This window comes from Neodiprion pinetum, chromosome 7 (genome assembly GCF_021155775.2).
Source record: "Neodiprion pinetum isolate iyNeoPine1 chromosome 7, iyNeoPine1.2, whole genome shotgun sequence".
In the NCBI taxonomy this organism is placed as follows: domain Eukaryota; kingdom Metazoa; phylum Arthropoda; class Insecta; order Hymenoptera; family Diprionidae; genus Neodiprion; species Neodiprion pinetum.
In genome coordinates, this window is record NC_060238.1 from 6903023 (window position 1) to 6929706 (window position 26684).

At 37.5% G+C, this 26684-nt stretch overlaps 2 protein-coding genes across 3 annotated transcripts; one reads left to right on the forward strand and one right to left on the reverse strand.

The window, feature by feature from the left end:
• The first annotated feature begins 1113 nt into the window (after nucleotides 1-1113).
• On the forward strand, nucleotides 1114-23463 carry Gs2 (glutamine synthetase 2). The gene is made up of 3 exons (XM_046636229.2): nucleotides 1114-1274; nucleotides 19856-20046; nucleotides 21344-23463. The coding sequence occupies exons 2-3, from the start codon at nucleotides 19863-19865 to the stop codon at nucleotides 22267-22269; spliced, it is 1110 nt and encodes a 369-aa protein (XP_046492185.1). The 5' UTR covers nucleotides 1114-1274; nucleotides 19856-19862; the 3' UTR covers nucleotides 22270-23463.
• Pfdn6 (prefoldin 6) lies at nucleotides 22418-26555 on the reverse strand. 2 transcript variants are annotated; one of them, XM_069137993.1, is made up of 3 exons: nucleotides 26091-26555; nucleotides 25813-26027; nucleotides 22418-25408 (listed from the first exon to the last, which is right to left on the reverse strand). In XM_069137993.1, exons 1-3 carry the CDS (start codon nucleotides 26145-26147, stop codon nucleotides 25288-25290), a joined length of 393 nt encoding a protein of 130 aa, XP_068994094.1. In that variant the 5' UTR covers nucleotides 26148-26555; the 3' UTR covers nucleotides 22418-25287. The 2 variants fall into 2 exon arrangements, with proteins under 2 accessions (XP_068994094.1, XP_046492187.1); XM_046636231.2 differs by having other exon boundaries at nucleotides 25813-26008; nucleotides 26091-26430.
• Between the last annotated feature and the right edge of the window lie 129 nt (nucleotides 26556-26684).

A 26684-nucleotide genomic window follows, 5' to 3' on the forward strand; every position in this document is an offset into this window, starting at 1 on the left:
AAATACGTTATAAGACATCCTTCGAACGACTTTATAACGATTTTAAGTTTGGTGCAGTCTGGGAAAATTCAATCATCTCCAAAAGGTAAAAAAATTGACTAAAAGATGACTCATGACGCGCATTTCGATCTCGAAATCAAATCTTCATATCCCCTGAATATCGTTCTTCCTTTATACGTGAGAAAACTGTCCATAAGACGTCATTCGGACAGTATTTCAACGACTTTCAAATACAGTAGAACCTCGATTATCCGAATAAAATTGGGACCGACCCCAATAAGTTTAGATAATCAAAAGTACGGATCACCGAAATGGAATTTAAATCTTAAATTAAGTATAATAATATATACAACAGCAATTTAAATTGTCAAACAGTCCGTATTAAACATATAAATATACATTGAACCACTTTTAAATATCGAACGATCATTTTATTACTTTGGTTTTATATAGTCGTCTATTGTCAGTTGACGAACGGTTGCTCCAAATTTTTTAGCGAGCAACAATGTATTAAAAATTAAACTAATACGCATTAAAAATATACTTCTTATGCCGACGTTCGGATAATCGAGGTTCTACTCTACACGCTGTCTTCAGGAATCCTGGACCAACGCATTTGTGGGTTAAGGTGATCTGCGTGCAGAGGCCCAGTAGTGGTCGATTATCCGTTTTTCAGTAGACCTCAATCATTTCGGACTGCCGCCCGCCGTCAGGCCCTAAGACGACTAAGGGACTTAGAAAAGTCGTCCTGAGGTTCAACATCGGTGATAAAACAACTTCGTACAAGCCGAGATACTATTTTACAGCTGGGCGAAACTACGCTGCAGCAAAGCAGGAGCCTTGCAGTTTATAGTGTCCCCCTAATCATACGTACAGTCAGGGTTGCCTTGCGGTTGTTAATCACGCCTACATTACACATGCGTATAAAGTCGATGCATCCGCTTCGAGGATGATGATTTGTGCACTGAAAGGAGAGTCACGATAAGCAGAAGTGGTGGTGGTGGTGGTAGCGGCTGGTAGAGCATGGCGTGAGAGAGTTTGGCAGGCGATCGGCTAAGGGGAGGGATGATCGACGCATGCGCTCGAAACTGTACATAAATGTCGCGAGCAAACTGACTCGTCAGTTGATGACCGTTCGGCGCGTGGGTGAAGAATAAGATTTTTGCTCAGTCGGTAATCGTCGTGCGTTGAGAAAAGACGGTCGCAGTTATCGGACGTCGTTTTGGACGGACAGAGAAAGAGCTTCCAGTTATATCAGAAGAATAAATCTTCAGGTAAGATAACCCAGGGATCGGAATTCCACTAACGAATCTCTGATTTAGGTTTACATTTACCGCGCGCGACTTTTCTTTTCTACCGTTTCGAACGATATTCGACCTGTCGATTTCACACTTCCCACTTTCATCAGCTTCAAGCCTTGACGGAAAGTTTCGACGGTCCTTTCACACGGTTAAGGGTATTACAACCCTCGTCACGACTCGTTCTTCTTTAAATATTTCCGCCCCCACGGTTTGCGATCGAAATGTCAAGTCGAATTTTGTATAGAAATAACCGATTTTCAATTAATAATAAACAAATGAAAATTTCCGCTTCGGAAAGAGGAAAATATAGTGGAAAATCTGAAGCGGTTTTTATTCAAGAGTTGGATGAAACAATTTCATCATTTAATTATTTTTTTTTTTTTTAATACTTCAAAAATGAAGGTTGTATCCGTCAGAAATAGACGCTGTGTAACCAGGTGAAGTTTCGTACCGCAATTGGACCGCGAATTGGTGTAGAAAATTTTACGAAAATTTGTGAAACAATTTGCCCGAACAATCTCTGACTCAAACTGCGGGCAATTTTTGATTTCGACATCTCGATCTTGGCGGACGAATCGAAGGTTTGTTGTAGCGAGTAGCTATGGCAACCTGGATCGATTCCTCATTCACATCAGGGTTAGGCAAGTTAGAACGTGCGTCAAAAAGAATGGATGCTAGCTTTTCCCCTGAAAAATTATAGTACCCGATATTCAATTTACCGGTTGAAAGCTGTCCCAATTGATTCGAACCCATTAGTTATTGGCAGCAGTTTGAATTGAAACGACGTTGACTATTTCCAGCGGTACATTAATTTGGGCGCAGTTTTTTTTTTTTTTTTTATTCTCGCATCTGATTTTCCTGTGCTTCGCCTCATGATTCACCGATTCGTAGTAAACGTTGGAATCGATTTTCCAAGTCCATTTCTCACGAATATAATAAAACTGAAATTCCGTGTATATTACATAAAAAGTTGCGGCCACTCAGGGTCGATAAGTTTTCAAACCATCGTCGATTTGTCGAACAATCATTTCGGTTCGGTTTGATTCATCCGAGCCATCCATGTTCGTCCTCTTGGCACACTGCCTCATGGAACACGTGCTAGATGGTTTTATGTATACGTACAATATGTGCCCACCTTGTGTACGACACGCAAGCTACTCATGGCGAGGCACGCGGAAATACAACGGAACCGCCTCCCCCAGGCACAAACTATTCCACGTTCTAAACTTTACATCACCTACGACGCTATCGGTTGGAAAAATATTTCCGTGATGATTAAACGAGTTTTTTTCACTCCGTTTATACTACAATTCTCCGTTTCATTGGCAACTGGCGTGTTATTCACGTGCGGCACGGCTGATGAAGTGCAAAATTAGCAATTATCGACGTCATCGAAAGACTGAAAACGAAACAAAGAATAAAAAAATTACCGTATACCGTAAATGTTAATGCGTTAGCAAAGTTGATTCGTCGGTAAAAAAAATTTCATGGTCTACACGTTCTCGATTCGTATGATCAGTTGGATCTGTTGGTCTTCCAAGTATGGTTATTATAGTTATGAAAGGAGACCAGGAATCTCTCATTGTCAGTTCAGCACATGTATTCGACAGAGACGGTGTAAATATTTATGAGAACTTGGCACATGCTCGGGCCTTTGTCCAAGCTGCACTCGCTCAGCTTCGTTCTTTGTGCTGCAGGCATATTGCCTCGGGTTCTTATACATACTTGATGCATCCGTTAGTACAAAACTCTCTCGCGATGCGTTGGCACTGGTCTCGAATAAAAGAGCTTCATGGGAATACACCCGAGACTAATAGATCCGACGACTGTAGCTGTTCTCGATGTTGTGCCATGTTCAAAGACATCCATGTCCCACATGGTGTATTAATTAAAGCTGAAACAAGACTGAAGTCAGTTGCGTTAACGTAACGAAACATCGTGAAACAAATCGTTTTACAATTTTCGAACGACTTTCAAGGAGTTGGCTTTTCAAAATGTGAACATTTATTTCTTTGTTACGATTTATTAGCTGAATGTCAGACAAGTCCTAAAGGTGTGAAGTAACGATTTTCCTAAACACGCATCGTTGAAGTAGGTAACGTCACTAACATCAACCTCGTATTAATTATTTGTCACATTCGCAATAAACGAAGAAAAATTGTCATTCTCGGTTAACTCGAAAGCATTTTTATAGACAATTTACTGACCGTTGAAAAGTAGCATACAATGAAGTTTGAACTTTATTAAACGGTCCTGAAACAAACGGTTCGAAATCGAATAAACCATTTAACCATCTTTCCGATGACAAGAATAATTGTGTAGTTGGTGGGAATCCAACGTAAGCAAACGTCCGACCTTCAGAAGTGAAATGATGTTTTGATCAGATATAATCAACAACCGTTTGAAACGAACATATATATTTTTGTTTTTCTGTCAATGTGTCAATGAATACCAAAGGAATCTAATGGACAGAGTAGCTGAAAGAAAGAAGTTTTTCGTTATTCAGGGCACGCGGTTTAGTAAAATTGCACACTCCACCTGATTAAGTACAACGCGTACGTCTTTAAACCTGAGAGAGAATCATCGCAACTTTCTAACCGCAACAGAATCCCACGTTTCCTTCTCTATAACTAATTCTTTCTCCGTCTCTATTATCGAATCGACTTTGTTCAGTTTTTGTTAAGTATATTCTCTCAAAAGACTTTTTACAAATTTTTTATTCATTTCTTTTCCATCTCCAAAGGAACTCGATCGACGACCAAATTTATGGATACAGTAACCTCACAGCTGAGAAATGTTATACAGACGACTTAGAATAGCCTCATTTACGATGATGCAATTAATTTTCCGAGTGGTTGGCTGATTTCCTGCCAGTCTCCCCCACGAGTCCGCACAGCCAACTATATACACGCCGTTACTCTGCCATAATGACGTAACCTTGCGTGGTTTACATTCTTGAATAAAGGTTCCTCTCACAATATACAACGATTTTTTATTTATTTATTTGTTTTTTTTTCGTCTCTCGCGTTTATCTCGTTTTGATTTTTTCTTTTCTTCGTTTCCTTTTTACTTTTTGCTTAGTTAAATGCCGCTCTTGTATGTCTGCAGTCGCGATACTTCCGTGACATTTTCATGTTTTGTACATCCAATTGATAAGCGATTCTACAAGAACACGTTCCATCGAGTTGATTGTCCTGAATAACAGCTTCTACTCCATCAATTACGATGAAAATTCACCACCTTTGAAGTTAATTTTCATTTCGTTGGATTTCAGTCATCCTTAACGGCCATTTAGCCAATTAGTGTCATGCATCATTGATAACGCACCTTTGTAGGTACGACGAACGCGTCACTGAGTTGTCGAACTGTAATAAGTGTCTACTCGTAAAAAAGTACCAATTATTTAACTACACGCGACAAGATTTAATATTAAATCCTATGCAGCGAGCGTAAATATACAAATTTATTCTTATAACGTATGCGTACGGGTGTGTCGAATTTTCAAGGAAATGTGATAATACCTAATAACATGCGTGTGCGTGTACTGTGAAAATGATAAGCTTATCAACGCAATAATCTCGGACCGTGTCGAGAGCAGCTGTACATTTTTTCATAAACTGGACTGACGGTATCTACCTTGTGTCTTTTTTGTGTAGCATTGGAGGCACACATCTTTATATACCTGCCTATTAATGTAACGAATTGCCGAGCCTTAAATTGATACGCGGTCATCGAACGATTTCGAAAAATGAAAGTTATTTATAATGCTTAAGAGGTTGACCTACATTGGGAAGTTTAAACGTAATTAAAAAAGCGTAAACGTACGTTTTCACACTTTCAAAGGGGGAATTTCCACTGTGATTATCTTAAATGGCTTCTATTAACGTTTGGTATTAATCAAATGTGAAAATTTATCGAAGGTGTCATTACTTCCATTATGTGTTCATCACAATAGTTCAGGGAATTATAATATAATAGTACTATAGTAGTCTCATACTAGTTATCATGGCCATTTGTGCTTGAGGGTTTATGAGCCGTAAAATAAACAGTATGATGGGTGGGGGTCAATGTTCGAAACGAACGATATATCGAAATTTCAAACATGCGAAAATAAAATAACGAAAAATGAATCGTCCGAAATCTCGATTCATCGGACATTTCAAATATTGATCCGTTCAAGTTTTTACCCCCGTCCAGTATGATAAATAACCGAAAACATTACCTCGGTTCAAATGTGAGTCTTGCAAAACTTTCTCACGAAGATGATCACGTTGTAATTCAGCTTGGTAGAAGAAGGATCGATTAGCTTAAAAGTTGAAGCGATATTAGTAGCTGGTGTTTAATGTCCTAGTAAATACCTGTTTACAATTTAACCATGTCAAGTGGGTCAGATAGGCGTAAGAACCAGAGTTAGCGAAGGCATATTTAATACACCCCGAAAGAGAAACCAGAGATTCAAGTTTTAAGGGTGACGCCTTTGCTTGGGCTCGAATGAATCATAAACGCTCGGTAACTAACCGATAATAAATGCTGTGTCAACACGAGTGTGACACATTTCGAAAGGCGTAGAGTTTGCTGGTTGGATTAGATAAACAGTCCTTGCTTTTAATTTAATCATTGTTTACCTCGGCTGTTGGTCAAGGTTGGAAGATTTGTGCTCAGAATTCCGAGCTAATGACTTCCGAAGGATTTTCTAAAAATAAATGTTCCAGAAATTTTTTTCTTATTATCTCGAAAAGTGTTTACAATATTTGCGTTGCGAATAGTGGTGCGGATTGTTTTAAAAAATACTGTTTGTTACGCATGGAATTGCCGATTCAGAGTGCAGTCTGAAGTCAATGTCTCGAAATTGCTTAGCTCTGAGGCTATTGACACGTTAAGACCCAATTGAATTGTGAATTTTTGGATAACTGAAACCAACTGCCAGAGGTTTAGACAGTACAAATTTATTTTTTGATACATTTAGACCTAAGGGTCAAACAGCTACAATCAAAAAAGGTCAATAATTGGAACAGGGTCTATAACTGGTACACTCACTTTATGATTCAGCTTGCGAACGTTCGCACATAATCACACCTGTTGCCTCTATTGCCGAACATCTGATTGCACGTCATAACGACATTATGCAACGGCTTCGCCTGCCTACCGATCAATGAACACTATAGCTATTAGTAATTCGGGAAAATGAAAATTAATCGAATTAGCATCATTGGCTCACGGCTAAAAGTCGACAACTGATAATTGATGGAGAGGAAAAACTCATCTGGTATCAGAACGAAGCTTATATCAATGTAGAATTTTCTTTGCTGCTTGTAAGAAAAACAAAATATCTGTATAATGGGTTTATAAATTAACGGACCCTTTTTCGTGTATCTTAATTACCGTCACACAGCAATCAAATCGAGTCTCTACAGCCGATAAGAAGTACGTACGAAAATATCGTTTGCCTCCTGTTGGCCAATGGCGAATAATATCTTCTCTTTCCGATAAACTTGTACAAAACATGACAATATCATTTCTCTTGACCTGAATAGCCTGTTTACAGTATCATAACAGTTATCATCGAGCTTTGAGTGTACGTGCGATTCCAACCTGCCGAGTGTTATTCCAATTAGGGTCAATGCAGTACCAGGAAGTGAGAATGCCTACATCGGTATCCATAGTACCTGTTGATCGGTTTCCGTGCATAGTGTAACACCAGCGATTTGATTCGTGTGATCGAAATGTGATAAAAACAGACGTTACATACGCAAGTTAGCGGACGAAAAGTCAGACCATTGATATAGGTAACAAGTACGTCTGATTTATTGGTCTGATCTTATCCGCCAAGTCGTGAGGTACTTGGAATTTCTAATTGGCATTCTTATCGACGTCGATGCGACAGCTTTTATCGCCATCGCTGATTTACTTGCCGAATCTTATCACGTTCTATCGATATATTGCTGTACAGTTTATAATAATTGACGCTGATTCTTATCGACACGTAAAAAGTAACCATAACGTTCATATCAAGCCATATAATACACGGCGTGTCGTATTTTTTGCCGGCTTTTTTGTACGTCTGACTGCGAAGTTGGGTTGTGTCATTTGTATACATACGACGTAGTCCATTGCAGTTGAAGGACTTTAATTACCAATGGTTCTTGAATTGCCTTCGGCAAGTGGGGCAACAAGGTTCTCGCATCTTACCGGACCAGCTGCTGCATCTCAAGATTTTCATAATTTATTTACAATATTGTATTCCTTGTTTTAAACATCGTGATCTGTCTTGTCGTCAGATACTCGTGTTAATAATTTGTAATATTGAATGAGTTTACAACTGAGGACAGTGAAAAAGTTTTACTGTACCTTATTTAATATCAACACACCGTGCGGTAGAATGTCGAAACTGGCACATGACGTAACGTGTCGTTGCAGTATGGATGTTTTAATTGGAGATGATTACCGATAAATGCAGTCGTACGAAATATTATCGCTGCTTGCATACTCGCAGTTGTATTTTTTATTTTACTTTGTATTCGACATTATGTTTCACCTTGAATCAGGTTTTTCGCTGTGTTATATTGTTTGAAAATAAAATCTAACAGCGATAAGTCTTCCGAACCTTTTATCGTCAGTGCCCGTTGCTTTCATCGATGGTACCAAGAATTAAGTAACTGTCTAATTACAACTTGGCGGAGTGTCAAGAAAATTCACAGGCATCCGAATGGGAACTTGACCCAATGTGAAGTCACGCATGAAATGCGGTACAGCTGTTCTCGGTTCGAGATTCTATAGCCACCGACACTGGCCAGCGATAAAGTTCTTTTGTTGTTCTCAACACTTCGCATCGTTCCGTTAAACAGTCCAGAGGCCACAAACCCATTAACCAGAATCACATCGAAACGATGAAGTCAAGGGATGTTTGACCGAAGCAATTCAGGTGTCAGTATCATTCGAAATCATTTCGCCGTCGTCGCAATCACTTTGTAATCTCCGAAATCATACTGAAATCGGTAATATTAAAATAAAATTCTGTATTGGTGATTATGAAGGTAATCATTGGTAGTCATGAGAAATCATCTAGGATTACAGGAATCACTTTTTAATCTGAAGAAATCATATGAAATATTGGAAATCATGAGAAATCACGCGAGCAATCACTTTATAATCTCCGAAATGATACTGAAATCGGTAATATTAAAATGAACTTCTGTATTGGTAATTATCCAGGTAATGATTGGTAGTCGTGAGAAATCATTTATGATTACAGAAATCTCTTTACAATCTTAAGAAATCATGAGAAATTACGTGAGCAATCACTTTGTAATCTCCGAAATTACACTGAAATCGGTAATATTGAAATAAAATTATGCATTGTTAATCATCAAGGTAATCATTGGTGGTCATGAGAAATCACGTGAGCAATCACTTTGTAATCTCCGAAATGATACTGAAATCGGTAATATTAAAATGAACTTCTGTATTGGTAATTATCAAGGTAATGATCGGTAGTCGTGAGAAATCATTTATGATTACAGAAATCTCTTTACAATCTTAAGAAATCATGAGAAATTACGTGAGCAATCACTTTGTAATCTCCGAAATCACACTGAAATCGGTAATATCGAAATAAAATTATGCATTGTTAATCATCAAGGTAATCATTGGTGGTCATGAGAAATCATTTAGGATTACACGAATTTCTTTACAATATTACGAAATCATATGGAATATTATAAATCATGAGAAATCACGTGATCAAAGTAAAATTCATTTCTCAAGTAATCTCTTCCAATCACTCTATAAAGCGTATCACGGTGTCAATATTTACTCCGGTGAAACACCCCATGGATGAAGTTCTAGTTCGGGGAATTCATACGATAACCCAATATCAAAGATGCGAATATCTATGCAGAGGAAAGTTTTGTTAATAGGAAATCGGTACTAACAGGCTCCACTTCGAATAAAAAGTTTCAGGTCTTAGTAATGTTTAGAAACACCTCGTTATTTGTGTATTTGATTTATTTTTTTTTTTCTCTCTTCCAAAATTATACGGTTCGTTCGATTTTGACGGATAAGAAAGAAATTTACGTTAGTTTCTGTTTGAAACACGCAATTGGAAGTGTGTCATAACTTGTATAACGTACTAATGGTATATATATATATAGCAGGTATATACTGAAACGTATTATTCGACTAATATGTAACGTCCCTTTTACATATATACATCTATGTATATTTGAATGGTGGGCATGAGAAGTGTAAAGTTCTTCTTGACTTATTGTCATCAACACGCGATACTCTCACTAACCTCGTCCCTGTCTATTTATAGCGTTCGAAAATCATTATACTACACGATACGACGACATCTGTGCCGAGTGCATTGAACATTCGTTCAGGCCACATGTATAGGGTCAAACTGCAAGATAACCACATTGCGAGATTTATCTAATCGAGAGTTGATTTGGCTGTATCGACGTTGTTGAATTTGATATCGTTTGCGATTTCACACCAAGCAGATATTTCATGTCAATGAGAAATTGTTGAAACAAACATCAGGCATATATCGGAGATGAAGTTACAGTTGGTGTAGAAATTTTGCCGAGCGAAAATGAAATTATTATTGTTATACCAAGAAAAATCATGTCGTTATACGTTGAGGCTGATGATTTGAATCTTTTATTTTTTGGAATCGCGTGTTTTTTTTTGGCACTTTGTTAATCAGTGCTCTTATCTGTATTGTTACGAAAAATGGAATTTGCGTCAGCAGAATTTCGAAGTATTTTTCATCACATCATATTTACAGTGTCAGTATATTGTGACATGTTTGTTTACGATATAGCTGATAGCCGACATATACTGTATACGTCAGCAGGCCGATAACACCAATTTTCATTCGTTATTACGGACTTCGGACGAAAGGCACGAAAACTTGTTTGATATGAGAGGGCATTGATTTTTTTCGATCTATCAAAGTTTAAAGATCATCTGCAAGACACGTAATTACTGACCTGGTTGAAGATATTGCCAAAAGGTGAAAATATCTCGGATTGAGACAACCGGTATTACACGGCTGGAAAGTTGACTGACTTCTGTTTAACCCTTTGACTCAAAGTGGTAACTTTACTGACCACCTATTTTATATCCATTTTACGTATATTTAGAAAACTTTGAAAACATATCTCTTTGCGGTTCCTTGCTATTTCTGATAGTATACTAAAATCGGTTTTCAATACTCGAGACTAATTATTGCGATATAACGTAAATTATTATTATTAGAAACAAATTGATTGAAGAAAATCGTGAAAATTGAAGGAACAATTCATTTCGGCGAAAGTTATCCAGCTACAATTATACATGTTTTACATAAGTTGTGAGTTTTTTCGAGTTGCTGATTACGAGTATGAAATCGGATCTTAAAAATTCAAAATGGCAGACCCAATATGGCGGACAAAAATGTCAAATTCGATCTAATCCGGAGAAAAAACCCTGTCCAGGGGTTTTTCGGGTCGGTGATTGTGAATCTGAAATCAGATTTTTTTGACCGTATTCAATCAAGTCTAAAATTTTCGTCCACCATACCAGATTCGCCATCTTGAATTTTCAAATTTTCAGTTTTTTTTACCGGATTTCATTAAACTTGAAATTTTCGCTCACGATATTGGCTCGGCCATCTCGAATATTTAAGATCCGATTTCACATTCGTAATCAACGACCCCAAAAACCATGGAATACTATCTTCTTACAAAAGTTGACTCAGCACAATAATGCGTGACTCAAAGAGTTAAGACACACATATATGGAACAGTTTTGAAATACTCAAATACACGAACGACTTGAACCTGTGAAATGGTGCTTTTATCTTGATGATTTTTTTTCTTTTTTCATACTGTTCGTCGTTGACGGTATTGCAAATTTGAAAGAGTAACGAAACTCTCAATAGGTCAAGGCATACATTGTATACCGCATTGAGAGCTGGTTATTCGTAATACATGTGTAGACGTGGTAGGTAAGCATCCTTGAGATGAAAAGGTAAATCAACTGGTATTGCGAGGGTTTCGAGCCGACCAAGCCTTGCCGGACTTCTTGATTATATTTCTTTTCTTTTTTCCTTTCGTCTGCCAGGAGATGACGGAAATTTACTAGAGAAGGTAAACGACCGCTGGCTCAATCTGTGTCGAGTTGAGTCGAACCAGACGCAATACTCGTACATCACATGTCTGGGAATAACATACTTTCGGATACATAATTATCACTGAGTTTTGGCACCAGCGATATCAAGTCTAAATGAGAAAACTGATCCCGTATATGTTGTATAAATTATAAATCACTTGTTTCACGATTCAAAGCACATGCCCGGTTTCCCTGTCAAGTTAATGTCACGCATCTTTTACTCGCGGAATACTGCCAACCGTGAATAAACAGGAAAATTGAAGAAGGTTGTAACGTTTGGTCAATCTGTGCTTTTTTTATCCACGAACTTTCTAGAAACGTATGCGGCCTAATTGTTGATTTCTGGAATCCGAGTAAACAATACCGTCTACTCAGAATTTTACACTCGTCTTGACATCGGTATTGATGTTGATTTGACTCAAACTGAAGATAAAAAAGCAAAGAAACCACTGATTCTTGAAGATCTTTTAGTCGTCACACTGATTGTTGTATCGAATGACTTGTATTTATCGATTTGAACCTTGGAGTAAAACTAATGCCGAGGGTGAGTTGAAGAGCGCTTGTTCGAGTTTAAAATTTAATATCTCGGCAAGAAAGCATCGTTGCGCTGATGTTAAAAATGCGATTTGAAGGGGATACCGTCATCTTCGATATGATACCAGGGGACACCTAGATCACCATTATTACACAAGCTGCGTTGAATCGAGTTTAAAATTTTAATTAATGGATTTACAACGTCGTCTTTGGGGTGAAATTAAACCTGGAATAAAGGTTTCATCGTATGTTACAATGGTGATTTGAAAAGCGGTAGATTCGATCTTTAGAATCGATGTTTAACAATCCTGCTACGACGATTCGTTCGCCTGTTACGGTAGGTCAAACTTATTAAGACATTTCGTTGTTCAATACCTTGTAACTCGACGAGGAAAAATCGTAGAGAAAGTTGCAAAAACGAAGTTTGAAGGGAAATTCGTAAGCTTGAAAACGCTCGTCTTCAAAATTAATAAAAAAAAAAAAAAGATAGCATCTCCCGTCCCGTACAGTATTTTGAAGTTGAGCCGCATTTCGCATATTCGTCAAAAATTGCTTCAAAGTGGCACAACTTCGAGACGAACAGACGTAGATCAAAAGTTAATACCGTAATTCAAAGCAGACATTTCAAGCTTTAAAATGCATTTTTAATCATTAGTCTACCCACACTTTTCCCAAAGTTACGGCGTTTTGAAATAACCTGTTTTTTTTTTTACACGAAAAACAAAAAACGAAAAAAAAAGAAAAAAAATGGCAGGTCAATTTTTGTGAGAAGTGTATTAACGATATTCAAAGAGCAACGGCCTAACGCTTCCAGAGCAATAGTGTACGTACAATGCATATCTAATCCTTATCTCCGCACGTGACGAGGCGAAAAGAGATAATGAAATTACTATGCGCAAAGTGCGTTGTAGTACATAGTATAGTAAAAAATCACGTTTTTGCCCCTCCACGTCATTAAAGGAACGGAGTAATGGTTGCAAAGGTTAAAATATATTAGCTGTTTGCTTCGCGTCTCACGATTTCATCACGTGATAATTGGCTGACGATAAAACATACGATACACATGCATACGTGTACATTGCATTTTGTGTACCAGGATACATAGCGTAGGCAGCTTCTCGCGTGTCTGCGTTTTTTTTTTTTTTTTTTTTTTTTTCTAATTTTGTTTTGCTCCCTTGTCTGCGAGCCACGTTCTTTTCTATCACGTGAAAATTTCGGTCAAACTCGCGGACAGAAAGCGGACCTCTCGTAGATCGAGTGATTGAAACAAGATAAAGTTATGCTGCATGCACGTATTAATAATATAATTGCCTCTGTTTATTACAACTCCGTATCGCACCTTGTGCCTTGATATTACTGATTTGAATCGCCTCATTCCGGGATCGCAGCTCGCTTTCCGAGATCAACAAATCTGGATTTGATTAGTGACTCGGTTTTTTTAATGACAGTGAAGCTGATAGCACGGTATTTTTTACACGGACAATCTCGTTTACAATCGTAAGTTGCGATTAAATGGGGTCAATTGTATTTTGAAAATTTACTACGAAATACGAAAACCCTGTGTAGTCACACTAACGGTGCAATACATCAGCTTCAAGCAATCGCCACATCAATTATCGATTCATCGTTAAAATAATACAAAATTGTCTTGAATTGTAATCCCAAAATTTTATTTGTCTAATAACTTGAATCAACAACTGAATCAATTTCCTATCTTCGTAATATCGTCGCTCTGAAATCCTTACCTAAAGTTATACAGATTCTCTGATAACCATAAGAAGAAAGTTTGGAACGATAGTAAAACAACCCAGTTCTCCCGTGAAGGTATAGTCTCACTTTTTTTTCAAATTTCTAATACTTTTATGCACTTTTTATAAGCAGATAAACATTTTTTAGACTCTTGGGTGCCTAAGTCATGGAAAATTTCAGACTAAATTTCGATAATGTATTTATTGCCATGTTTGTAACAAGCAATTAACGTGAAAAAACTGGTTTGTTTCAAAGAAAAAAAATCCTTTTTTTTTTTTTTGTCAAGTAGACAGCTGAGGCTCTGAATATTTTTTTCGTATTCTTCATACACAGTTTCATAATATGTATTTTTTCAGAATTTTCGGTACGCTAGATTGAAGAAAAACGAGACGAATTTGAAAAATTCAAAAAATTGTCATCGTTTTGAATTTTGTAATTCTGAGGTCAGAATCGTAATCTTCGACCCCAGAAACCTAAAAATCATCTGCGATGCTTCAAAATTTGTTTAGTAGAAAAATATGCTTCTCAAAGGGTCCTAGCAAACCATTCATTATAGAGAGATTTTCTGCATTCCACTTTTGAAGTTGACCGATGCGACAGTAAAAATACAGTACACGGGCATGCGAATAGACGTGTATTGGTCAACAGAGGAAGTATTGTGATGAAAGAAAACACCATTATGAGGTGATATTTAAACTCCGGTATATCCACGACGTATTGTTCGTATTATAAGTGGAGAAATTTTCCAATTACATGTTGAATATTTATCGTTCGTACACCGCAATTCACCGCAAACGTTCCAATCTATACCTTTACTGTAAGAGGAAACTTGTTATAAATAAATTTGTACACTAAATTAATGCAAGTAAAATTTATGACTCCTGTCTCATATTTCAATCCAATCAATAATTGCTACTCTTCGAAAGATTATAATTTTTCCAATTTTGTGGCTATGATTACATATGAACTTATTTCTGATTTTAACTTGTGATGAAAGGTGTTGTCTTCCGAATTTTTATCTTAAAATTTATTTTATTACGATCATTTATTTATTTGGTTCGTTACGAGAAGTCTTATTGATTTATATCGTAAGATAAATTGGTGATTTTTTTAAGATGTTTCCTTTTTAGTTATTGTGAATTTGTGAAATCTTTAGCTGGTTAAATCCTGGTCTTTAGTTATCTGGAAGACTTTTACTTTTAGATAAACTAAAGTTGACAGAATCTCTCTGATGAACTTTTGCAACAGAGGTGGAACGACTTAAATCTAATAATGAATTCAAATCAACTTTTCCAGTGCACTTGACGATACCAGCGATATGAAATTCGTAAATAACTTTATTTATTATTCACAGAACGTCTCAATTTCTGCAACATCTTTTACCGAATACCTTCTCCTCCTTTTTCACAACAATCCCGTGAAAAGAGCGTTGCTTATTAATCTTGATCTTATTTTCTATCAATAAAACATTTACAAATAACTCTAAATTAACTTAGCACTAATTTACAAACTATAAACCAATGAAAAAACTAACCTGCTTTTTGCCGAACGTTTATAGCGAACAAATAACTAATTTGTGTCATTTTTGTGCGAAAAAATGACGTTCGATTAATGGAAAAAAACGTCGTGGGTGAAGCAGGTTCAAATTTGACACCCTGTAATGCTCGTTGGCTATACCTGTTCGAAGGGATATAGATGCTAAGGCCGTGATCAGATCGTGAGAATATATAGCTCTCTATAGTAAAACCATACCATGACCGTCGGTTTGTATAATACAAACCTGCACCGCAGCCGGTTTGATAATTCGTCTGGCCTCGCTGCAAAGAATTCTGTAGGAGTAACTCAACTGGAGCAGCTTTTACCGCGATTTTGTCACTTTTTGTTGCGTTTGCGAAACACAGAAGCGCTCAACAATTAATGTAAGCGAAAATACCGGGGTGGATATGCTTGTAAAAAGAAATTTATCTGAAATACTAATATCAACTTTTTCCGATCCATACTGTAACAAGACCCCGATAGCAGATTTTTGAATAATTTTTTTGATGGATGATATTTTAAAGAAATATTCGTATTCTTAATTTTAATATGCTTAAATGTGGGCTGGACATAAGCCAGTTAGAATCTGGAGATCGATTTGTCGTATGGAAAACTTTCTCGGAATTCTTATTCTCGAATGAAGTCGTATTTACGAACTTTTAATTCTGGTCAAACTATTCAAAGAAGTTGATTGATTGAGTAAAATCGACACTGATTAATAAATCTATTACGAAATAATCGTCCATTAAGTAATCGTATCATTACTATTTTCGTATTGAAAAATGAAAAAATAAAAAATGCTCGAATGTAAAATAAAAGCTTAGATATCGATGCTTTACTTCAAATAACTTCAAAATTGTTCAAAATTCGAACAGATTTTGATTATCTCTAGTATAGTTCGATTTCACTCTATGACAACTCGTTTTGTTCAAAATACCATTTTTCACAGTCACCGAAACACTTTTTTTTCAACGGTAGGATCAATTTTGTGATTTTTTTTTATTATCATAATCGATATCGGTACTGTGATATCGTAAAATTGTATAGTCCAATAATTCCAGCATGATACATAAAAAAAGTGTATAAGTACTTCGTACAAAATAATTTTCTGAATAAAACAAGCTATCGTAACGAATCTACTAGAGGTTTTTTTAACCACTTTGAAACAATTTGAAAGAAAGCATCGACATCTATAGCTTCTGTTTACAATTGCAGTATTTTCTATTTTTTCATTCGTAAAGACATTTGCATAGCTTACGAATCGAACGATTTGATACAAACTCAATATATTCTTACCTTGTAATAAGATTAATAAAAAGTATCATTTCTCCGTTAAACACAACCTCCTTAACCCAACGTTACTGGAGTTCAATCTCATTCGATCAGATCAGTTATATCGAATCAGGACAGGTCAAAAGTTGTTGATGCCAATCACTTCATTCTGCCGGGTTTCATTGACTCATATATCGTATATTATTAAACTTGATTTGTTGTCTTCGACGCGAATTTTTAACGACCATTCATTCATTCGTTGGGTTACATATAAGCCCAAGAATTATACCGATCGAACCTTGTCGAGTTCTACAAATATTTGTAAAGCGAAGACAGAAACGCCATTCGAAGGGCGGGAACAAAAAGCCCATGGGAACCACAGGGCCAAATATAGGACATCCCGTTGACTATAGGGAGAGTTGAGGATGCAAGGTGGGGTGAAGTATATAAGGGAGGCCAGGCGGGAGTTGGCAGTACATTGCTTTCCACTGGAGAGCTTTCGCAGTTTTCAGCTTGGCTCTGTATAATCAGTGACGCAATAACTTTCTTCGCCCCCAAAGAAATATCGCAGCTAATCATTGTGACGTGTTCAAAGATTAACCAGCCCTGTAAACAGCAACAACTGAAAAACCTGTGATATTAGCAACGTAGTTTGCGAGTCCATCTGCGCAAGGACTGGCATCCGTTTTGGGAATCAGAAGCCAAACCGAGCTCGTTAATTCTACAAATTATAGAGCCATTTTATAATGACTACGGGGATATTAATTAAGATATGTGAGGCTGGTATTTTCCAGCGTGTGTCTGTAGGGTGCAAACCACCGTGGATTACACTCGCCAGATGCATAAGGTAAGATTGGGATATAAATATGAACTCCTATACTCTTCGGTAATTCAATCTTGGAGGTCCTGTATCAACTCTGTAATCAGTTGAGTCGTAAATTTTCGGAATCAGCGATGCCATTTCAGGTATTGATTATCTTATTGTTAGACTGCGCAGCTCTTCGGGAAATTAAACCAATGATCCGGTATTCGAAATTGAGTTCAATGTTTACCAAGAGCTTGTTCAAGCAGTCTGGCTTTTATTTATTTATTCGTAATATTGGACTTTGGCATAACATCGTTATCTTTGTGAATGAAGCGGCTTTTGAACCATCCATCGCCTCGTTAAATTTCCAAATCACGACTCAACTAGCTCTCCAATATTTCATGTGTTTGGTTTTTGGTCATCGTCAAAGCTTCCAAGCAATCTTGGCTCCCTATTCGCCCTGATGTACGTGAATTTACTACCACACAGTACACAGGCCTTGGTTGGTCGATACGAAATACGTATAATTCATTCTACGAGCACTCACGATACTCACAATAACAATGTCAGTGATTAACGCACGTAACCTTTACCGACACGATATACGTATATGTGCAGGTATATGTACCCAAGTGTGTTGGTTAAACAAGCACAATATACGGTTGACCAAAGGTCACAGCTGATAACAATCGCTGAATATTGCCAGATTGACATGCGTGAGTGTACAATAATCCGGATTAAGTGTCACAATGGCAGTAGCTGTGAAATTCTACCAAACGATCGCATTAAAGATAAGATAAGATAAGATACTCATATACGATGGACCTAAACTCAGATTTACGAACGTTCCTTCTTACTTATTTCCTTCGATATTTGTTTCGTTTTGAAATTTCGAACGGTTATTTTTCTACTTACATTTATGCACCAAGGCAAGGGTTTGGAAAATCCATTTACTACTATCGAAAAGAGACCGAATCAGAAATATTTATTACAGTTTTGGTTTTGTCAATCATGCGTACAGCCTGCCGGCACTTTCTGTTTTAAAAACATTTTTAATCATACTATAACCTTGTCGCAGAGTATTTCTGGAAACTGTTTTTACCCATGAACGTTCAATCTTATCGTATCGTGCCTTATAATTTCAGAGCATAGCTTGCATTGGCCTATATAAATCTTATCGATATGAGGCATATAAGCACAATAAGCTCTTAAGTATTACCGTACATGATGGGTCATTAACTGGCATACGATTTTTTGTAATCACGAAGCTGATATTGCGTAACGCTCGACAAGGAACTGATACATTAAACACATTATACAGCGTGTACAGTAATTTCTTTTGTCGAAGTGAATTAACACTCTATTTTTTTTTTTTCTGTGTCCCTATTTCACTCTCCAAGTTTGAAACACTTCGTCAATTGAGAGAGACGAAGCTTAGAAAGCATAAACCATGACTTGACGGCAAGAGGGTTTATGTAAATGCGTTGTGTAGTGTCAGTAATATGCGTGCACCGTAGCTCACTGCTCATGTGCAGCTTGCGTGGGCGTCAATATTCCAGGCTCAAAACAGCATTATTAAATATACACGATTAGTTGCAGGTGATTCACACCGTTCGTTTCTAGCAATTGATAGGTTACAGCCACAAGCCTGATATCCGGTGCGAAGAAAGCTTGGAAGTTATGGGCGAAGTGTTTTAGAACGAGTTCTCCATCTCCTTCACCAGTACAGCTTTGATGCTAAAAATAGGCCCAATTTTCCCCACTAATTTCAGCCTGAATGGTACCCCACAAGACTACAAGTATAGTGTAAGGGGTGAAGTAATTCATTCGCTCGATGAATCTTTCTTGGAAAATAAAAAGTGAGGAATTGGGCAAAACAATTGATATGGTCAATTCAATCCACGCTTCATGCGAGGGGTTTGAAAGATTGACACATGCAGGGTATCAAATTGTAGACAAGGAAAATCACAGTGTAAAAAAATGGCATAGAAAATTCTTTAGCTCGATGAAAACGAAAATAAGAAAAAGAAAAAGATTACGTTTAGTTTGTGAGCCGTAACTGAAAGACCCTCAATTTTCAAGCCAGTATAGAAAATCTTCTTTCTAGCTGTGAGAATAGAAATGGTTCACAGGAATTATTGGTGATCATCTGGTATTCTCGTAGCTGTGTATAATTACAGAAGCAATACATATATCAATGTTCCGAAAATGCAAACACTGCTCTGATCAGACTTTGAACAGCTGTTAGGCAAACTCAAAGTTAGCTTGTCTCCGTCGTAAGTTTAATGGTCTCTTATCATCGTCTTACGCATGGGTTGATGAAGTGTTTTTACCCTACTTTGTCTGTTGACACTTGTCTTTTGTCAAGTACGAGGACAAAGTGGTTCCGTTATTTTCATTCCGCTGTGTTTAGCTATTAACACGCTGTGGGCCTTGATCAGACATTATACATCGACGAAACAATTCTACGTGATATTAACTTGTACTTTAAACGTTGTTTCAGCACCACGATGTCGCGAGCAGTGTTGAGGGATTCGCCCAACGCTGGGATCGATAAGACCCTCTTGAATCGGTACCTGGACCTTCCCATGCCTGAGAACACAATCCAGGCAAAGTACATCTGGATCGATGGTACCGGCGAGGGACTACGAAGCAAGACTCGCACCGTCGATTTTATCCCGAAGGACCCCAAGGGTTGGTTGAAACACTTTGAATATCAGGATAATCACATCCAACGACGGTTTACCAAGTCACGCGACACTCGCTGGTTGTCCACTCGATGAATTATCCTGGAAGAAATGATACATGTACACGTACCAGGAACTGTGCAATTCATTAGTCAGAGTAGAATCCTAGAGGTCATTAATCATTCTCTCCGTCAATCGTACATATACGCCTAATAACTTTAAAACTATGAAATTTTGTTAAAAGAACCCTGATAGCACGCAATACGATCAGAAAACTTTGAAAATTATTGAGATTTTGAAGTTTCGCTTGGATGTTTTCTAATTACGACAAGTCAGGTTACGGTCAACTTTTACATTGTTGACTGTAAATTGACAATCTAGCGGGGATTCGTAAACGTATCGTTCACATGTGGACAACCATTGGCGTTTTAAATACGCTATAATTTTTTATTTCACTGGAGGTGTACGCTTAATTGCGAAAAAGAGAGCAGTGAATGCTTTATACACAGTCACTTTTACATTGTTATCACATAGAGTAATACATTTTATCTTAATTGCGTGGATTCGTATAGTACCCATGTATAAAAATTGTTTGCAATATGTGCATAAATTACGTTCATACGCTTATCAATATCTTACATCTCGTATTTGGATGCTGGAATCCTTTTTATAAGAGAAAGTCTCCAGAGGTTTCGGGAATATATTTATACCAAGGCCAAGTCGTTACGTAATTATGCAAAATAAAGCGTGCTACAAATTTTAGTGATACGGAGTAGAAAAACTAAACAATAACCATACCTTTCTCGAATCATGAAGTAATCACTGTAATGAAATTGTATACTACGGCATGATATATTAACCGACAATTTAAAGAATTGCTCATTACGGATTACCGATGCAAATTAGTGACCTTATACATATAATGATTATTTTGAGAATCTCCACATACCTTGCTGTCCACTGTCGTGATGACAAGTATTGGATAATGTCCTCATGACGTCAGAACCTGATTATCGGCGTCATTTTATCACCACATAACCTAAGTTTTTAATTTTAATGGAAGCAAATCGTACTTCTTGGAGTTTCAAATCACTCATGTCATGTAAATTAATTAACCAACATCAATAATACATCTGTTCTACCATTCACACGTGAAAAACACGTCGATCAACGCTCAGCTGTCAGTCTGATTGCATTACTTTAATTTGTTTTCCGCCAGATGACGCATTGAAGTGACAATGCCAGTATTCAGAAAAGATGAACCTAGTTAACGAAGCTCATACCATACGTTTGTTCATTTGCAGAGTTGCCAATTTGGACGTACGACGGTAGTTCAACGTACCAAGCGGACGGTGCCAACAGTGACATTTACCTGACCCCGGTGGCGATCTATCGCGACCCCTTCCGAAGAGGCGACAACAAGCTTGTCCTCTGCGAGACTTACAAGCCGGACAAGACACCGACGGAAAGTAACAAGCGGTTCGCCGCCATGCAATCGATGGAAGCCGTGAAGGATCAGGAGCCGTGGTTCGGTATCGAGCAGGAGTACACCTTCCTCGACTTCGACAACAGGCCGTTGGGCTGGCCGAAGAACGGTTACCCCGGACCCCAGGGACCGTACTACTGCGGTGTCGGTGCTGACCGAGTGATCGGGCGGGAAATCGTCGAGGCTCATTACAGAGCGTGTCTTTACGCCGGGGTGAAGATCGCCGGAACAAACGCCGAGGTGATGCCCTCGCAGTGGGAGTTCCAGGTCGGTCCCTGCGTCGGTATATCGGGGGGAGACGACCTTTGGATGGCGCGGTTCATCCTCCACCGCATCGCCGAGGAGTACGGCGTGATCGCGACCCTCGACCCGAAACCCGTCGATGGAGCGTGGAACGGCGCTGGTGCCCACACCAATTTCTCGACGAAGACGATGCGCGCCGATGGCGGAATCGCCGAGATCGAGAGGGCCATCGACCGCCTCAGCAAGAAGCACCTCAGGCACATCCAGGCCTACGATCCACGCGGAGGAAAGGACAACGAGCGCCGTTTAACCGGAAAGTGCGAGACCAGCAGTATCCACGACTTCAGCGCCGGCGTCGCGAACAGGAACGTCAGTATTCGTATACCTCGCGGCGTCGCCGAGGACAAGAAAGGGTACTTGGAGGACAGGAGGCCCAGTAGTAACTGTGATCCTTATTCCGTCATCGACGCCCTTGTTCGCACTTGCGTTCTAAACGAGTAATCGGACTTGGTGTATAAATTGTACAATACGGGGAGGGGGGGGGGTCGACGATTTATCATTGGGAATGGAAATGTAACGCTGTGACATCTGGTGGCGAAAAAATACGTTAACCTAATTTCGGGGCCCGTATTTAATTTTTAATGAGCACTTTTATCGTATTTTTTACAGGTTATCGGCTGCATGTGAAAAAACTAAAGCCTCGCAAATTGCATCAAGTTGTCTGTATATGTTTTCTATTCGCATAATTGACATAAAATATTTTGCCGATAGTTCGGTTCTCGTCGCCATATTGCTTTATAGCTACACCTCCACGTTCGATCCCGGAATAATCACAGAAAGCCAGTTGAAGTTTACATGAATAATTTTTCGTTAATTCGTTTCACATCCTCTAGCATCTGTCTTAGAGAAGGGTTATGAACTAATCAAGAGGAATTAATATCACGATTTTATAGATCTTTGACCAGCAGGATTGACGGGGTTATTTTTATTGCGTCCATATCGTAACGTAGTTCAACTGTCTTGGCTGAGGTCCATTCGCCTGAAGAATCTTTGAACTGCGCATATCAATTGACGCGTAGGGCTTGAAATAAAATGCTAAAGTGAAAGTCAGCAGTTGTGCCCACGTCCAACTTACGTGACCATGAAATACACGAACCTGGCGTCAGACACGCGTGTAATACCCTTACATAATTCACAAATTTGAGTCAATATTGAATATAGGATATGTGTATACAATAATAAGACGCGTTGATACTAACAAAAGAATTAATTACGCCCAACTAACGTTAACGTGAAATCCTATTAAACCTCTCGGCCGCGCACGCGAAATGTAAGAATATAGATAATAAAAATTGATAATACAATGTATATGCGCCAGCGCACCAGCGTCATACAATTGGCAACAATAATATTCTATTTTAATATGATATTGAGATATTATATATAATTATGTACGTAATCGTTGTAATATGTATATTATATTATAATATATTATATATACTTTCCTATTTGTATAAACATATTTTCTATATCAACGTTGTAGATACGAATCATTATACTATTACCATATTATAAATATTATATACACGATAAAGATAATAATTACTATGTTTAGGAGGAGGTTCGCGCTACCGACTGGGGCCGGATACCCGCTTGTTATGTTATCTATTAAACAAATATATGAGCAAAAAAGAACGGTGCTCGGATCTGTAATTCATTTCGAAACCCAGCAATTCGATTACTCGCCTGTCCTCCCATTGAAATTTTAAATCATAAGAAATTCGAGACCTCACGGCATATATTATAACAACGAAACTTGACTGCTTATAAATACTGCGTCGGCTTATTATTTATCGATAACGATGTATATTCAATAGGGCAAGACTTGAAAGCTTGTTTGACCATTCAAATTTCGAATGGAATAGAAAATGAAAAGAACTTACGAGGAAACGAATGAAGTTAAGAGTTGTCGTGGGCGTCGGATTAGCCGGAAACTGATCCTATCAAATCCATCGTAAAAAATGTTACGAAAATAGTTTTTCTACCGGAGATATATCCAAACTTTAAAGACCTTGCACTTGATAGTTATGAATAAAAATGCGGTCACTTTATTGCATCCTCGTGTTTCCTCATCTTAATCAGATTTTGGTTCGCAAAGAAATTAGTACACTACGGGATAATATTACATGTTTGTTTATTTTACTAATGGCATATTTTTATTTGACGAAGCCTATATAACTGCTTTTTTTTGCTAAAAATTTGATCCCAAAATATGAATCACCGACAGTCGTTGGGTAAAATTTACTTTTATCAACAATTCTAAGGGAAAAAAATTGTTTCAGTAATTATACCAATGCCGTCAAGGTCTTATGACAAATATTTGCATTTGTTTAGTATTCTTACCTATACGGTAGAATTCAGATATGTAAAAATTCAAATGATTCCGTGATGTTTACTAGTATAGATTAATCGGGAAATATATGATTCCGCATAATAGAATATTCAAATTATCTGCCGACATATTTCGATTATAAATGCTGGTAAACAAACGTAACTTCCCGTACAACTTGATTCTTATTCGAAAAACTACGCAACTCTTTTACTGCGTTATACGATACATCTGCAGTGACTTAATTGGTAAACAGGATGATCTATTTACAAGTTTCAATTCTATATGTTGTTGACAGAGAACTTATGTAAGACTCTTGTAAACGTGTGAATGCGATGTTAACAATCATTAGAATGCCCGTTGTTTTACCAGTAGACAATAAATCCTTCATACTGCAAATATTCAGCGAGAAAATTATTTCGCTCTATTTATCGAGGGTATTAAATAGTAAACGTTTATAAACTACCACTACGAAGAAATACAAACGGATCAACAATAAGTAGACCTTATTGTGGGCTACGCTTTTTGAACGTGTAGGATTTTTGAATGAAATTTTCCAACGAATTAAAAGAGATTGGCCAGTTTCGCATTCTGAACAATGACTTTTATACAGCACAATTTACGAATATCAATACGAAAGTCGAACTCTGTTAATGGAAGTATTTAAATTTCATGAAATAAGAAGAACCACAAACGATCTTTTTTCGCACAGAAATAGAAGCAATAACTAGTTACTGCTATAGTTTTTAATTGAGTTATTTAGTTTTTATATATAGTTTTCATATATTTTTAATATTTCAATTTTGAAACATTCCTTTCAACATCTTCAAGATTAGATTATTAAATAGAGGCAATGGTACCTTTTTGATCTACTGTTTAATTATTTTTCCAAGGGATCTATGATTTTATAATTTTCAAAAGTATATTCTTTATTGAGGTTTTAAACGAGGTCAGTAAATTAAATTTAGATCTAATTATGTATTAGGTAATTAATGTATTTAATGAAAAATATGAATGAGAATTATAACGTTCACATTAGGGACTTCAGATGACAAGATAATCTCAAAGCGTACACAGCAGTAGTGAATTATTTAGTAGATTATTAACAATTATGTATTTTCCGATCGTTTTTAGGCCTTCATAGCTGCCTTCAATTGAGCCTGTTGAAAGGATTGTTGAAGTTTAGCCAATGCCTCGCGGTGAGTATCCTGCTTTTTGTCCAGGTTTGCTATCAAATCTTCAGTGCGTTTTCTGAAAACAATATTAAACACTCTTCGATTGGCAAGTCTTATTACTATACCTATGTATCTGTAATTCTGTGAAAGTATCAGCTTTCCAATCAAATTGACAGAATTACGATTGTTCGGCACTATGCCTTCTTTTAGTCAACGTTGGCACCTTTGGCTGCTAGTTTCAGCTTTACGTGAATCTTGAAACACTCGCAAACTTCAAATGTATTTGACCGATAATCAACACTTGGAAGAAATCAAACATCGCTGAATGAAGGTGACTTCATTTATTCAATTAGCATTCGTAACGAAGGTAGTAAGAATCTTGTATATGGCCTTTCGTTGCAAAGTATTCATACTCTTGTTTTGCCTAATGTTGTACTGAAGTTTAAAATTTTTATTAGAAATATCTTAGGCGATACTTACAATTCGGCCGAAATGTACTCCATTCTTTTGACAACGTTTTGCTTTGCCTCTTCCAAGTCCTGCTTGACTAGCACCGGACCAATTAACTTAAAAACTTCGTTCCCTGATTTTAAAAGATCTAACTCTTGTTTTACAGCGGTATTTTCATTTAACTGTCCATCGAGTTGCTGCCGTTGTAGAAGAGCCTTGTGGTAATCTGATATCGAGAAATATTTCTAACGAATTAATGAGTCGAGAGAAAATCAATCCAGTGTTTTAATGGAAAGAGTTGATCTTACCTTTTTGAACAATTTTAAATTTATCAAGTTCAGCTTGAAGTTTCTTTTGAATCTCATCAACCATTTTAATTAAGTAATGTAGATATTACCTTGTGAAATTAAATCAAGAATTGCGATAACGCGATGGTCAATTATTTATTTCTGTAATACCCTAATTTCCACAACTTAGCAGGATTCTATAAATGTTAGGTTAGGTCGAAACATCACGCAATTCCGGAAACCGAAGCAACTTAATGTAGGTGGAAAAGTCGATTGCTATATCAAAAATCTAGTGAAACTGTGAGTGGAACTGAAACAGAGCTTGTTAACAATATAGTGAAGCAAGAAAGACAATAAGGTATGAGTCACAGTAATATTCGCAGGCTGTACAACCGAATGTAATTTTCCTAGTTCATCGGCCTGTGACGTTACAGTAGCACTCCCCGACAATTCCAGAAGTTTGACACTAGATCCAAGGAGCTTTTCTTACATCATTTTCCGACACGAATCAAAACCACTGATAGCGTTTTCCATTGGTTGCACTGAGTGTGAACTGAGAGCGCACTAGCGGTAGACTCGTATTTCCAGCGTGTTCCACTGGCAGCTCGGGTGCGT